The sequence below is a fragment of the Cyprinodon variegatus genome, unplaced genomic scaffold (genome assembly GCF_000732505.1).
Source record: "Cyprinodon variegatus isolate N-32 unplaced genomic scaffold, C_variegatus-1.0 Scaffold588, whole genome shotgun sequence".
Taxonomy (NCBI): domain Eukaryota; kingdom Metazoa; phylum Chordata; class Actinopteri; order Cyprinodontiformes; family Cyprinodontidae; genus Cyprinodon; species Cyprinodon variegatus.
In genome coordinates, this window is record NW_015151041.1 from 101,401 (window position 1) to 116,179 (window position 14,779).

A 14,779-nucleotide genomic window follows, 5' to 3' on the forward strand; every position below is an offset into this window, starting at 1 on the left:
TAATGTAGCCATAGCTATTTTTTTCCTGATTGTTCTTTTCTCTGTTTCCCTGGTCATTACTGACATAACCCTTACTGCTTTCAGTCCTGGGTCTTCTCCATATTGCCTTTGTACCCTGCTGCCTTCATCAGGCTAATTCACTTTCACTTGACATGAAATATGAACAAAAGAGCAGTGCTTATGCAAAAAGAATAAAAATGCATTAGTAGCATTGGGGTAATATTTAGATTTTATGGCAGAAATTCGCCATGATCAATGAAAAAAGCTAAAGCTTGAGAGAAGGAGGGGTGGAGGGGTGATGGAGAGAGATGAGGGAGGGGGTGCAGGAATATGAGTGTGTGCATTTCCAAGGCGGTCTTTCTGTTGCAAGAAAAAGAAGAAGAAGAAAAAAACAGTGGAGCTGCTGCTAGAGGAGTGGAGTTGCGTTTATAGAAACGGAAAAACGACGCGAAAAAAGAGGCGTGAGAGAAAGCGATGTTTGATTTTAGTTGGACACATAGGTGAGGGAGAGAGAGGGGGGGAGAGAGAGAGAGGGGAGGGAGGGGGTGTATGGACCTCACTGCTTACGGGACCCACAGGCTCCCCGATTGTGTTCCGCTCTCATCATTTCTGGAGGTGTAAGGACAAAAGAAAAAAAGAAGAAGAAGAAAAGGCCCGGGATCTGGGTGTCGTGACGGGGGCCCCCTGCTTCGCCGCCGCCGCCGGTTGGTTCGCGGCTGTCTGGACTCAGGAGGCTGAGGGGGGAAAAGCGGCGGAGCGGGTCGACTCTAGGCTGGGGTTTCCTGCCACAGCAGCGGGATTGTCACAAAAACAGCCTTTCACTCTTCGCGGGGCCTGTAACCGCTGCGTTTCCAGGTATGCTTTCAGAGTTTAAGCTAGCTCCGTCTCTGCTTGACTTGCCTCTGCTTGGGGGGGAAATGTTTTCTGTGTTTATTTAGAGAGAGAGAGAGAGAGATAAAAAAAAAAGGCAGACTGCGTAACGGCAGCTTTTGTAACGCAGTAGTCATGGCAGGTCTCCTGGTAGGAGACGCTATTTCTGCTGCTAGCTAACCCATTTACTGAGAGAGGGAGTAACATCTGCACCTAATCACCTCTCCTCAGTAGCTGCTCCTTTTTAGCCTGCTATAACTACACGCCTGTGTATAAAGACATCTTAATGATATCATAAATACAAATATCCAGACTCAAAGATGTTATCGAGGGGTTCCGTTTTAGCTAGCTCGCAGTTTACGTGGCTAGCTCGCATATTTAATTGGAGATATCTGCTGTGCTTTAGCTAGGGCTAATCTGACATGGCTAAAAGAGGCTCTACGGAGCTAATTGTAATGCGTATTCATTGCTGCTATATCTGCAGCGATAGAGCCCCCCCTCCAATGTGGCATTGATGGCAATATGACGAACCATAGAAAACAAACCAGAGCTAGCTGGCCCCTTCACTGCAATAACACTGCGTCTGCTTGCATCAATTAGGCAGCTCTGCTGGTGATTGACTGGCTGACAGGCTGCACTGAGGCAGCCACTTTTTATTATTGCTGCACTGTTTGTGGGCTGGAAATGCTGCTGCTGCCTTGTAGCACACAATGAGATGTTTAGGCTTCCTACACAGTCTGGCTAATATATTATTCAAGTGTTATTTAGTGGTTAAATAAGGAGGAAATGCTTTTATTTATATTTTCAGTGTTTCCTGGTCTGTTTCCCTAATGAATGAGCATATTAATGTATGTTCATGGATTCGTCTCTCTCTACATACACCCATTTGTTAATTATCAGTTCATCTATATGATGATCATTTATCTATCCTTTTTATAGTCCATCATTTTGAAATCTTCCTTTCATTTATCCATCTCTTTGTTTATTATCCATCAATTTTCTTTACTAGAGGATAAACAAACCTCCACCATCCATTCTTTTGATCAAACTTTCCTATTTTTCTCTCGGCTGTCTGCTACTTAATCATAAACTGCATAAATAGCTGATAAAGGGCCAAATTTTGTCAACCATCATTAAAGGAATCCATTTGTCCATCCATCTGTGGGTCTGTCAATCCATCCAGCTTTGCATCTGTTATCTTTAAGTGTCTGTTTTTGCATGTTTTGACCACTGCATACATTTATTCTCCAATTAGTTCAAAAAAATGAATTGAGATCTTTAAAAATGTAGGTTTAAAAACCTACAGAATTTTTGAATAAAAAATGGATTCTATAAATGATTAATCCTATAAAAAGCTGTTTTCCTGTTAATTTGGTTCCTAAAAATCTGACATATTCAAATGAGTCCAGCTGAAGTTGCAGAGTATGTTTGTCTGTTTGATTGATTAGGTGGGTTTGCAGCCTTTCCTGACCCTGTTTCACTGCATGTCTCGCATTTCACAGCAAACCTGTCATTGTGCTGCCTTTTGTTTGAGAATCCACACACAGCTGTTTTGGGACTATTAACAGTTTTACAATGCATTTAAAACTGACAAGAGGCTAGTGTCACAAATGCCAAATAAAGACACTGACCCCATTAAAGTTGGAACTGCCCCGCCTCCAGCCATCTCCCCAAATAACTTTGTTTTGTTTCTTTGTTTTTCATTTCTCCGTGTTATGTGTGTGTAATGCATGTGAAAATTAACAAGGTTATTTGTTTACATAATGAAACATCTAGGTGAAGTTGATGTGTTATTGTTACTTAAATCAAACTTTTTGTTTTCTTCTATAAATCTGTTTGTAATAGGCCACAGGAGACGAATAGAGCATGTACTGTTAACGCAAGAACAGATGCAATATTCTCACCATGCATATTAAAATATGATTGGGAATATAATGTTTGTTCATGTTTCTAGGAGCTAAAGCTCCTCGGAAAGAAACATGAAATATCACTTGAAAGAATTGTGTTTTAACTGCATTATTAATGCTTATGAATATGCAACAACAAGTAAGGCGAACAATGTAATTAGGTTATTTTATTTTGAGTGATTGGATAAAATACAGAACCCCTATTCACAGCCCCTCCCCAAAAAAACAGAAACGCACACCCTTTTCGAGTTATAAAGGAATCACATAAATAGCACGATGCACATTTATGTGTAGTAAGTCATATAAAGGTCTGGAATGAAAGTCTTTATGCAAGCATGAGAAATTCCTGCAAATACCGGTTGAATTAGTCCCCCACCCCTGTAGGGGTAAAAAAAAAAATGTGTCTGCATGTTGTTTTCCCCGTTTTATTGTTCAATGTCTCAAAATCAAAAATGATTAGGTCCTAATGTAGTCTGAAAGGTTTTATCAGTCAGGAATGCCCTGATTTAAAAAAAAAATCAACATATTAAATTTGAAATGATCTTGTGTTTTTTTTTTTTTTATATAATGCACAGCAGAATATTTGTAGTTTTAAATCAATGAACATTAAGAAATTGTTCCTAATTCCTTTGGCTTGTCTCTCTGTCTCTACAGACCACCAGCTGATGGGAGCACAAGTATCGCATGTGAATGGATTTACTGAATACACAAACTGGGATTGATGGAATCTGAATTGGAATAAATGGATTACCCCTATTTTTGGAAAAACTGTTGCCGTGGAACTGTTGACGAGGAGGAGCAGCAGTGAATGCTGAAGACGGTGAACACCAGGAGGAGTCATAATAAAAAAGTACTGAATAATAGAACAAATGCATCTATAGGCCAAATGAGTGCCTGCTATAGACACTGAGAGATTTTTTTTATTTTTAACTGACATCGGGGGGGAAAGAAAAATGCAGAATTTCCCCAACAGCCCTGCTCCTCCCACAATCCCTCCTGGATTCAGCGGGAGGAGCATGGGTGGACCGCCGTATCCCCCTCAGCCGGTGGAGCCCCAGATCTCTCCAAGGATGACTGAAGATTACGTCGGGATGCAGCAGCAGAGCATTCACAGAGGACACCACCACCCGAGTCAAGCCAGCCACATGCTCGCATACGGCGCCAGAAACAGAGGAGCTTTGGAGCCGCCGCCAACACAGGGTAACCTCCACACGGGAAACAACAACAACCCCTACAGGAAGGAGGCTATGGATTATTATTTTTCAATGTGTGGAAAAGACAGACACAGGAGGGGAGGTATGGGTTACAGTGGAGGTTTCGGTTACCCAAGTATTGACGGACATATACCCCACCAGTATAGACATCCTGGATCCAGTCCTGCCGCCTCATCCGGCCTGATGTCCCCTTACCCAGTGGATTACGGTTCTACTGCTGGTTCCGTGGGAACTGCCGGAGCCTTCTCTCCTTCTCATCAGTACAGTATGAATCAGAACCCCGTGATGCAGTCAGTTCCAGGTTCTCAAATGCCACAGCGCCAGCATGGGCAGAGCTTTCCTCCTGTCCACCATGCACAGCAGCAAAGAAGCTACCAACACTCCGGGCATAGGATGACCCCACAGTACTCTCATTACTCTCCACAGGGGGGAGCATCAACAGGGTCGTCTGGAATGTACAGCCCACCTCCACACAGATATCTGGACGGAGCTACAAACACCAGCTTTGATCCTAAAGGTAACAGCTCCCAAAGTGTCCCTGCTAGCTCCAATTCAGTCTCCAGTGCAGGCGCTGCTAACAATGTTGGACCAGTGGAGAGCATTCAGCAGGGTTACCCAGCTTCAAATTATTCTGGATACCTCCCGCAGCCTCATTCGCTCCACAAACAAGCCGCACTACAGCACAGAAACTCTCAGCATAGTTCAGGGGTCGGCTATGATGCTTCTCTGAAAATGTCTCACCAGGGTCCATCTCCTGGTGCTGTTTATGCTAAACATCATCAAGCCGCAACCACAAGTATAGCTCAGCCATCCTCCCAAGAAATAGCTAAATCCCCTATGCATTCTAATGCACAGCAAACTCACATGAACCAAAACTTCAGCCCCATATCCAACCCTTCCCCTGCTGCCTCTGCAGTTCATTCCCCCAGCTGTAGCTCCTCTCCTTCCCCACTCATGGGGGTCTCAGAGGCTCTCGGAAACGCCTCAAATCATGGTCCATCTATGTCCGGCACTCGTAGCACCCATGGCCACGGACGGTTACTGCAAACTGCGCCTCAGTTAAGTCCCACCCCCAACTCTAACAGCAGCATCAGTAGCTGCGGCAGCAGTGGCAGCCAAAAAGCTCACAGCCTGAATGCGGTCGGAGGGAGCGGTCTACCTTCAGTGGGTCGAAGTAAAATCAACCAGGGATCCCGAGAGGAAGGCTCCTCTGTTTATTCCACTTCCTCTCTTGACAGAATGCAGGATGCCGGTCTGAATAGTCTAAATGCCTTGAGCTCCCAAGTAGCCAATTTGCCAAACACCGTTCAGCACATGCTTCTCACTGACACAGTGTTTTCCCACAAGAAGAGAGACGGCGGGCAGACGCCACAGGCAGCACACTGCCTGCCCCAATCACAACCCAGGAGTCGGCATTTAAGTGCCGCCTCAAACTGCAGCGCAGCGAAAGACGTCAGGACCAGTGAAGGGGCTGAGGATGACTCTTCTGGGATGCCCTGCGTAGCTCCATCAGGGACCAAAGTAGAGCGAGAAGAGCGGCTGTCAGAGGGGGAGCCTGGGAGAGCAGGGCAGGTGGATGGTGCGAGCACAGGGTTTGAGGCAGCAGGCTATACTCCAACCCAAACACAGACTGGAGAGGGATGTAATATTAAAAAATCTGTCCCTGATGCAGAATCGAAAGAAGCAGCCGTCACAGACGCTAAAACAGAAGAAACTACCATTCCTTCATCAGCAGCATCTCCATCCTCTGAGGGTGGCCTGACTTCACATTCAGCACCTCCTGTTCCCTCATCCCCCTCCCCCAATATTCCTTCTGCCATAATGCAAAATTGTGTCCCAGAAACTGGTTTGGCACACAGTGACCACAGAGGTGGGGAAATTAAAAAGGAAAGCGAAGCAGCAGCTGAGAAAACAGAGAAGGTCAGCAGCCAAATGCAACAAGATGGAGGAGCGAGTGCAAAAAATGGCCAGGAGAAAGAAAGTATGTTGCACTCTGAATCTCAGTCGCACAGTAACAAGGAGGGGAAAAAACACGCTTCAGAGGAGCAGCAGAATGTCAGCAGCGTTGGTGTGATTGTTTCAAGTCACACTGACAAAAGTAAGCATCCCCAAGACAACTGTGTGGAAGAGAAAATGTCACTCTCTTATTTGAAAAAGATGAGCAGTCATAACGGGGAGGAGAGCGTAGATCTTAGCATGTATTCGTCCCATCATCAAAGGTCAAACAGTGGGAGGTCTCCCAATCCTCCACATTCTGCTTCGCATAAATACAACTACCCAGAATCGACTTATGGCTCAGATTTATCCATGAAAAACAGAGCCAGGGCTGGAACAGTAATGGAAACAAACCCTAGGTACTTTGGGTACCAGCACTCGCAAACTGGTTACACTCCAAAAGACGCATCCAGTTCTGAGGCCATGGTGAAGAGGGGCCACGGGGCGGGGTCTAAAGCTCAGGAGGAGAACTCGCAGATGCAGCAGTTCCCGAGTCTCCTGCAAGAGGTTCTGCAGGGTTACAATTTAGATAGACGCTACGGTAGACCAGAGCAAACATTCCCTGCACGTCACCAAGCCCAACAGCAGTTTCCAGGCAGACATTCACTTGGCACGACAGATGGCACTCGGATACAGAGTGGAGCACCTGAGGGTTCCTCTTACTCGGCTCAGATCGGAAAGTCCACAAATCAGAAACATGGAGGAGATTCGGATTTCACCTCAGACACTAAGCCCCTAGTAAAATCAGAAGTATCCAATATCAATACTCTACAAAATACTGAAAAATCTGACATGGGTGTTTCCCACAGCCATATAACACAGACTGCTGATTCCCAACACCCTCCGGTTAAACATACCAGCTTATCTGACTATTCTATGCCACAGAGAAAAACTTTATCTAACGTACAGGAGCTGCTTTTGCAAGAGCCCGAACCGTTAACCCCAACTTCTCAAAACGAGCCTCAGAAATCGTCGGGTTCCACGCTTGCCCCGTCAGAACGGCGATCAGTCATATGTGACGTGTCGCCGAACCGCCGTGGCACACCGGAGCGGGAAAGGGAGGTGGAAAGGGAAAAAGAACGGGAGAAAAGTCAAAGCGGGGCCTCCGTGATTCAGCAGCCATTTTCCTCTTCGGCTGCACCCAGTGATCTCTGTAAAAAGGATGATGGAGAAAAACAAGTGAAAATAGAAAATGTTCCTAAAGAGTCTGGAAATCTGCAAAATGAGAATCATGCCAGTGAGTCCGAGGTGGGGTATCATTCCAAAACTTCACATTTATCGAGCGGAGTGAGCGCTGACCCCTACCGGCGAGGTGCCGTAGATATAACCCCCATGCCCTCCCACCCTGTGACCATGACCTCTTTGTCCTCGCCAACAAGGCATCACTCATATCTCCATGGAGTCGATCTATCGTCTGGCAGCGGCGGTGCATTTCCTGGGTATAGATACGGAGACTCAAGGGAAGACAATGTGATGTCACGCAGTAATCTGCATTTTCCCTCACACCATCCCTTCCACCATTTACCTCCACAGCCTCAATCTACCAGTAAGCTTCAGATGTTTCCTCACCAACGTGGCCCCCCTCATCCTCACGACATGAGCGACTGGGTCAAAGCCATAAACAGGCCTTCGAAGGAGATGATGATGCAGCAAGGAGCTTCTCCTGGGAGACACAAGGTTAACCAATCGGAGCAGAGACAGCGATTAATCCCACCGGCTGACATGCAAGTTGAACAAACAAGCAAAACACAATCAGTGCATCATCAAAATCCTTATTATGACATGAAAATGTGGGAGTCGACGCATCCGGACAGAGGGGGTGCACGGATGAGGGAGGGAGACTTCTATAGAGCCCAGCCTCCTCCCCCAGTAGCATCACACAGTCACGTTCAGACGCCAATGACTCATGGCCACAGTGCTGCCAAACTGGAAGCATCTAGAGGAGCTTTGGAGGAAGCCAAACACCCCTGCCCACCTCCTCCACCCATCTCTTCTAAGCCTCCTGCAGAAAAAAACGCCACTCAGCCACCGGCACAACGTGTGACTAAGGCTGGAGGTTCCGGTGACACGAATCCCCTAATGTTAAGAAGAAGGGTTCGCTCTTTTATCTCTCCCATTCCTGCCAAAAGACTGCTCCAGGACGCACCTCAGCAGAGAGCCGCTCCAAACTCACATCACTCCCCTGGAGCTCAGTCAGAACCCAGCCATCACAACGACGATGACTCATCCAACTGTGAGGTTCCGTGTCCTCGGCTATCCTCCCCACAGCCAGGGGAGAACACCTTCATACAGCCACTGTCTCCATCAGGTGGCAACACTAAGGTTTTGGCCGCCAGAAAAGGACGAGGCTTAAAGTTGGAGGCAATAGTTCAGAAAATCACTCCAAACATTAAAAAGCCAGCGGGCTCCACTGATGAGGAGTCAAATCATTATCCTGGTTTCTTGCACTCAGAAACAGCAACATTTAATGAGTCACAGGACCAAGACTTGCTGCATTTCCCCAGGGTTTCAGGAGGGGAGGATAGTTACATGGATGAAAGTCACTCATTAAATAACATGATTCCATTCAGAGGAGTGGATGAAACTGGGCCTCTACCCCCACCCTCTTTCCCCCGTGAATCCCACCAGGCGACTCAAGCCAAGCAGCAAGATTTTGACTTTGGGTTAGGGGCTTCTGTGGCATCTGCATCTGGTGACAAGGAGGACTTTGCTTTGCTTGGCCCGTTGCCTCCTCCCCCACCTCTCCCCCGCCCGGTTCAGGGTTCACCGCCTCCTTCTTCCTCTGCGCTGTCAGACATTCAGCATTTTACAAACACTTACCAGCAGCTGGAGACTCGAAGGGGTGAGCAGTCTGCTGCTAACCTCCTTCGACAGAAACTTCAAGAATCCAGTATGGGATTTGAGGATTATCCTGGCAGCGACTACTACGGGACCACCCCGCCCCACCAAGGCCACATGTTGAACAGGCATCAGATGTCCTCTGGAAGGTCCAGTCTGTCACCGACGGACTCCAAGCCGTTAGAGAACGTCGTGCCTAAGGGCTATTTCCCATCTGGTAAGAAGAAGGGCCGGCCCGTTGGAAGCGTCAATAAGCAGAAACGGGCTCAAACCCAACCCCCAGTGCAACCCCAGAACCAAGCTCAAGTTCAAGTCCAGCCGCCGAGCACAGCTCCGAGTGTTCCCCCGGCTCCAACTACACCAACTCCTCCAGCCCCACCGCCTGCCTCCACCCCACCAGCAACACAGCCCCCCAGCAACACACCAACCCCCACCACACCCACTGTGTCAGAAAATGCAGTCACTCCCCCGATAGCTCCCCCGGTTCTGGCCCAGGCGGTAAAAGCTGATGTTGAAAGTGAGGACACACAGCCAGAGATCGAGGTGAAGCAGGCGCGCCGCAGACGCAGGGGGGCGAAAGTTGATGGGGAGTCACTTGAAGTGAGGGGGCGGCAGAGGAGGAGAAGGAGGAGGGCACCGGTTGCGGCCCCACTGCTGCCGCCAACGCTGTCTAAAACTGAGCTGGACGTGCCTTTAGGGGCAGTGGGGACCTTTGGCACAAGCAGAAGTTGCACAGATCCAAACAGAAAAAACCTCTTTATTCCTCACATACATGTGGAGAAAAAAGTACCTGAGATCGGAGCAGTGTGTACCATCGTGAACGCTGAGGACGACAAGATGAAAGGAGAGCGGGGTGCGGTGGCGGGGAGAGCAGGAGGCGGTGGGATTGATTCACTCCTAACCTCAGCTCTTTCCTCTCAGTTATCTCGGAGAGACAGAGAGTCAGAGAAAAGGGAGACAGATGAGGTGGAAACCACACTTCAGTCAGGCAAAGCGCTTCCTTCATCCGGCTACGTTGTTACAGGGCCTGTGATCACAGAGACCAGTCATTCAGGCCGCCTGCTTTGCTGCCTGTGTCAGAAATGGGCAAACTACAAACATCTCGGAGATCTCTATGGGCCGTACTATCCAGCCGAATACGCCGCCAAGCTCCCAAAGAACCAGCCCCAGATCAGACAGTGTCAGGCCACCGCGGGCCCAAACAAAACCGGACCAAATTTAGACACGAACGCTTTGAGTACACTCCAAGCCACACAAACACGGCCTGCTCAGTTCAACAAGCCGTCCTCTGAGAGTGAAGATTACAGCTCCTTCCCAGCAGACAGAACTGCCTATCCCGTTTCAGAAGAGATGAAGATGATGACTCATACGCCTGAAAAGTTCAGCAGCACCTCTCACCCTGTTAAAACGCCTTCAACCTGGGATCAAAACCCTGACATGCGTCCCATCCCCGAGCTTAAGAGGGAGCCGGACCTTGACAGCAAGCAGCAGCAGGTTCAGAAGCATCCTCAGCAGCTGACGGATGACACTCAGCAGCGACCTCAGCACAGAAAGCTGACCTCACACCCGCGTTTTAAAAGGCGACACAAGTCCAGCGATGACTCCCCCAGGATGGTGCCATCCAACAGCAAGGCTTCCCTGCCCTTTCAGCCCCCTCCCCCTGCCTTGGACTCCCTGGGACCCTTGGCACAACTTGCACAGCTGCCACAGATGCCCATGGATCCAGAGGAGCTGTGGGTGCATGAAGGATGTATAGTGTGGACAAGCGGTGTGTACCTCGTCAACGGAAGACTGTACGGCCTCCAGGAGGCACTAGATGGCGCCAGAGAGACAGTGAGTAACAGCTGTATATGTTTAGCTTTCTTTTGTGAATGGATTTGATTTGTTTATTTTCACTGTTTTCTGAAATGTCCCTTCACAATCTTTGATATTAGAGAAAATTTAAAAGATAGAAATTGAATTTCTGAAAAATAGTTAGCATTTTAACTATTATATTTGAATACTGTTTCTTTAACTCAGTTTTATTCTGTTCATTATTCCTCCTTATTTTGCTTTTTGATTTACTGAAACCTAACCCTAAAAAAACAAAAGAAGATGGGGGCATATTAACAAGTTATTGTACACTAGAAAACACTTTTTTATGTTTATTAAAGTGGAACAAGAAAATCCTTTAAATAATTTCGTTTTTATTTAAAAAAAAGTTTAATCTGACAATAAAAACTGAAGTCAGTTATTTATAAAAATAAAATGGTTTTGAGAAGCAAAGAAAGATGGTGAACCTTGAAGAGCTTCAGTACCGGTTCTGTCTGCTGTTGTGTTATATAATAGTTGTTAAAGAACCAACCTGAATAGACACTTTTGCATTTACTCCCTTTAAAATCTGTTTCATTTTGAAATTTTTTTTTTTTTTTTTAAGTTTTAGTTTTTAAGCTGGTTTCATTAATAATAAAAAAAACCTTGTCTATATAGAAAATCTCTTGGTACAAAATTTATTAAGAGACTTGAGAGTCATAGACTTGACTGAAGCTTCTGGATCATACTTATAAACCCAGCCAGGGTTTCTATTTTACTTGAATGCTAATAAAACTACTGAGAAAAGTCATCAGTTTATTCTGTAAAAGAAACGGCTCATCTATAGGAAGGGATTTTAGTTATAATGTCAGCAAACGGCTTTGTATAAAACTATTAGTCTCTGAGAAGTGTTTTCTTTTTCCGTCTGCGTTGGTTCATCAGTGCTGCTCGTTCTGCGAGATGGTCGGTTCGACGCTGGGCTGCTACAGTAAAGGCTGCACGCTTCGCTACCACTACATGTGTGCTATTGAAGCAGGTGAGGAGGGGCATGAAACGCAGCCCTACTCTTTTTTTTCTCTGCAGCCCTGCAGGGGTTTCCTAATAATTACTGCTTTCCTTTTCCTGTCCCGTAGACTGTTCTCTAAATGAAGACAACTTCTCGCTGAGGTGTCCGAAGCACAAGGTAAAGAAGGAGAGGTTCGTCTTCCTTTGCCTTATTCACTGATCTATTTATTTATTGATAGTATTCCCCAGTTGTTAGGCACTAACAGGAACCCTCTCTTTTTCTTTTTTATCTCATGTGTTAACCCAGTTTACCCAGAGCATCCGGCCCACCAAGCCAGTGTATGTGGAGCAGTCAGGGAGAGGCTGAGGGCAGCTGGGAGAAAGAAGAGCAGGATTTGGGAACCTGTAAGTCCAAACTGATTATATAGATTTTCTTGTACATATTTTCTGATATTTGATTTGTGTTCTGCAATAGCTTATTAGTTTAAAGATCCAGACCCAAACAGAGATGTATTCGACTAATAAGCTGTTGGTTGGCAGTTGTTAAGCTGTTGGTTGGCAGTTGTTAAGCTGTTGTTGTCAGCTAGTTTTTTCTTAGGTCAGATATCAAAATTAAATCAGTTATGAGTTAAGAAATTGTTTTTACGCACAATTTGTACCCCTAACAATCGTTTGAAATAGATGTAACTAAAATAGAGTTTCTAGGATCTCCTGATTAATAACCCATGACTTTCTGTTGCCTTGGGCCATAAACATGACGTGACACAAGCCCTTTAATAAGTGGCCATCAGGCTGCAGTGGACTCATGTCTCGTAAACACGCAGCATGAGGCGTGAAGTGTAAACTTTCAAAGTTCACTGTTACCGAGCTGCACCAGAGAGGGGCATCCTGGGACCAGATCTCCATAGCAACGATAAATGCCAACCAGTTAAGTGAGGCAGTAGAGGCCTTTTCTGACCTACCATCACAAACATAAACATACTGGGACTTTTGCTAAAATTAAATTAGAATTGAGGATTTTTATTTTAAAAAATATGCTCCAGGTCAGTATGGTGTAGAAATACAGTTATAACTATAGAAAAGCTGCTCATGATTAATGTTGAGCAAGGTGGCAGATCTATGGTGCTGTGGGGCTGTTTCTCTTCAAAAACCGTGGGAACCTTTGTTGGAGTGAGATGTAGCAGAAACGATTTAAAATGACGGAGCATTTAATGCTTAACTTATCTTGTAAACAATTAAAGAAGAGTTTAACAGACAGGCCAATAGTTTAATTATCAGTTTACCTCATTATTTTATTCCTTTATTTTTTTATCGTCCTTTTTTCCCCTCATCCTTCCAAACTCCCTCATTCATCTCATTGATGCGTGATTCATTCTTTATTTACTCCTGTTGCTTGCTGTCACTTCCTCCCACTCACATTCAAACCAACCAGACTCCATGGAAACAGATACACATATAGAGTAGCTCACATTTTCATCAGTTTATGCAAGATGTATAAAGCCGATGTACAGCTGAGGCTTTTTTATGGGGACATATCCCCTTTATATTGATTTGTTTGGAGGGTTTGGTAAACAAATAAACTGGATGTTTAAAATTCAAACAGTTAAAACATGTTAACTGCTCCTTGCAAGAACAGTTTCCCACATCAAACGGCACAAAAATTCATCTAATTTCTGTGATCATAAATGATAGACCAACACGGAGTGCAGCATTTTTCTAAAAAACTCATCTTCCTTAAAATATAACAAAGGTAGACCAGAGGTTTTAATTTTAAGTTTTTTACTGCTTTGATGTGTGAGGATCATTAAAAGCAGTTTCCTCCTTTAAGAAGCGCCTAAGTCATTTGAAATTGCAGACATTGCCTTACAACCATGATTCAACAGAATGGATAAAATAAACTAATGAAACAGACCAAACGGCGGTACCCTTTACTTAATATTTTCTTCACAACCTTTTAAGGAATTCACTGCAATTAAATGATTCCTGTTACTGTCAGTGAGACTTCTGCTCCTCTCAGCAGGTATTTTTATCCGCTCTTCATCAGCAAACATCTCCAGTTGTCTCAGGTCTGCTGGCTGCTTTTTCCAGACGCCATGTTTCAGCTGCTTCCAAAGATGCTTAATAGGATTTAAGTCAGGACTCATAAAAGGCCACTTCTGAGTAGTCCAGCATTTTCCTCTTAGCCATTCTTGAGTGTTTTTAACTGTGTATTGGGTATTTTTCCTGATGTAGTTTGCATTCATCTAGAAGTGCTATACAGCGGAGGTCTTCAACAGGGGGTCTGCGACCCCTAGGGGGTCCACAGAGGTACTGCATGGGGGTCGCCAAATTTAATTTTTTTTTATTTTATATTCCCCCTTGTAGTTTTTTTCCACTAATTGAAATGTCTTTAAATCCACATTAACATGAATTCAACACACTGTAGTAAACAGATAAATGAAGGCAGAAGATGTCTTTCAGTCATCAATGCTCACATTCAGCGACACACAGGAGCTCTTTCAAGCTGGGCACCGTTTCATTCACAACACCTGTCCCATCAACAAAGAACCAGAGTCAGAAGTACTTTAATAATCCCAGGGAGACATTACTTTCGTTACATGAGTCCATATGTAATAGATGGACTATAGGACCAGCAGGGTTTCCGCGGGTCATTAAAAATCGATAAAAGTCATTAAATCAAATATTTTTTAAATTAAGGCCTTAATTGGCATTAAAATTCATTAAATGTGTTTATTGTGGCATTTAAAATGCTTTATTAAAAAGAATGTTTATAAAAACAATTTCGTCAGACATATTATATCACCATATATTTGCGTGGAACTGCTTTCAGTTTATCGCAAAGCTGTATGTTCAGAAAAGAAGCTTGAGTCGGAGAAAAAGCTAGAGAATTGGGGGGGCAAATTTCAACAAAAGTGGCTGGAAAACATGGAATTCGGGACATGGCTGCAGCCTGTCGAATGGTACGGGTGGCATTATAATTATTTCTAAGAGCATTAAAAAGCATTCAGTTTGAGTTATTCATTCCTGTATAATCCCTGACCAGTTTGATATAACACAATTTCATACAATATATACAGGTGCTGGTCATAAAATTAGAATATCATGAAAAAGTAGATTGATTTCAGTAATTCCATTTAAAAAGTGAAACTTGTATATTAT

The 14,779-nt window shown here is 45.0% G+C and overlaps 1 protein-coding gene across 2 annotated transcripts in view; it reads left to right on the forward strand.

The window, feature by feature from the left end:
• Nucleotides 1-557: 557 nt before the first annotated feature.
• The window catches only part of tcf20 (transcription factor 20 (AR1)), a 17,351-nt gene continuing 3,129 nt past the window's right edge, over nucleotides 558-14,779 (forward strand). Inside the window, exons 1-5 of one of the 2 annotated variants that reach the window (XM_015392380.1) lie at nucleotides 558-855; nucleotides 3,432-10,657; nucleotides 11,558-11,651; nucleotides 11,749-11,812; nucleotides 11,928-12,025. In XM_015392380.1, coding sequence (XP_015247866.1) covers nucleotides 3,731-10,657; nucleotides 11,558-11,651; nucleotides 11,749-11,812; nucleotides 11,928-12,025 — 7,183 coding nt within the window. In that variant the 5' untranslated portion in view covers nucleotides 558-855; nucleotides 3,432-3,730. The remainder of the gene's footprint in view (nucleotides 856-3,431; nucleotides 10,658-11,557; nucleotides 11,652-11,748; nucleotides 11,813-11,927; nucleotides 12,026-14,779) is intronic. The other variant, XM_015392381.1, reaches the window with a different exon arrangement.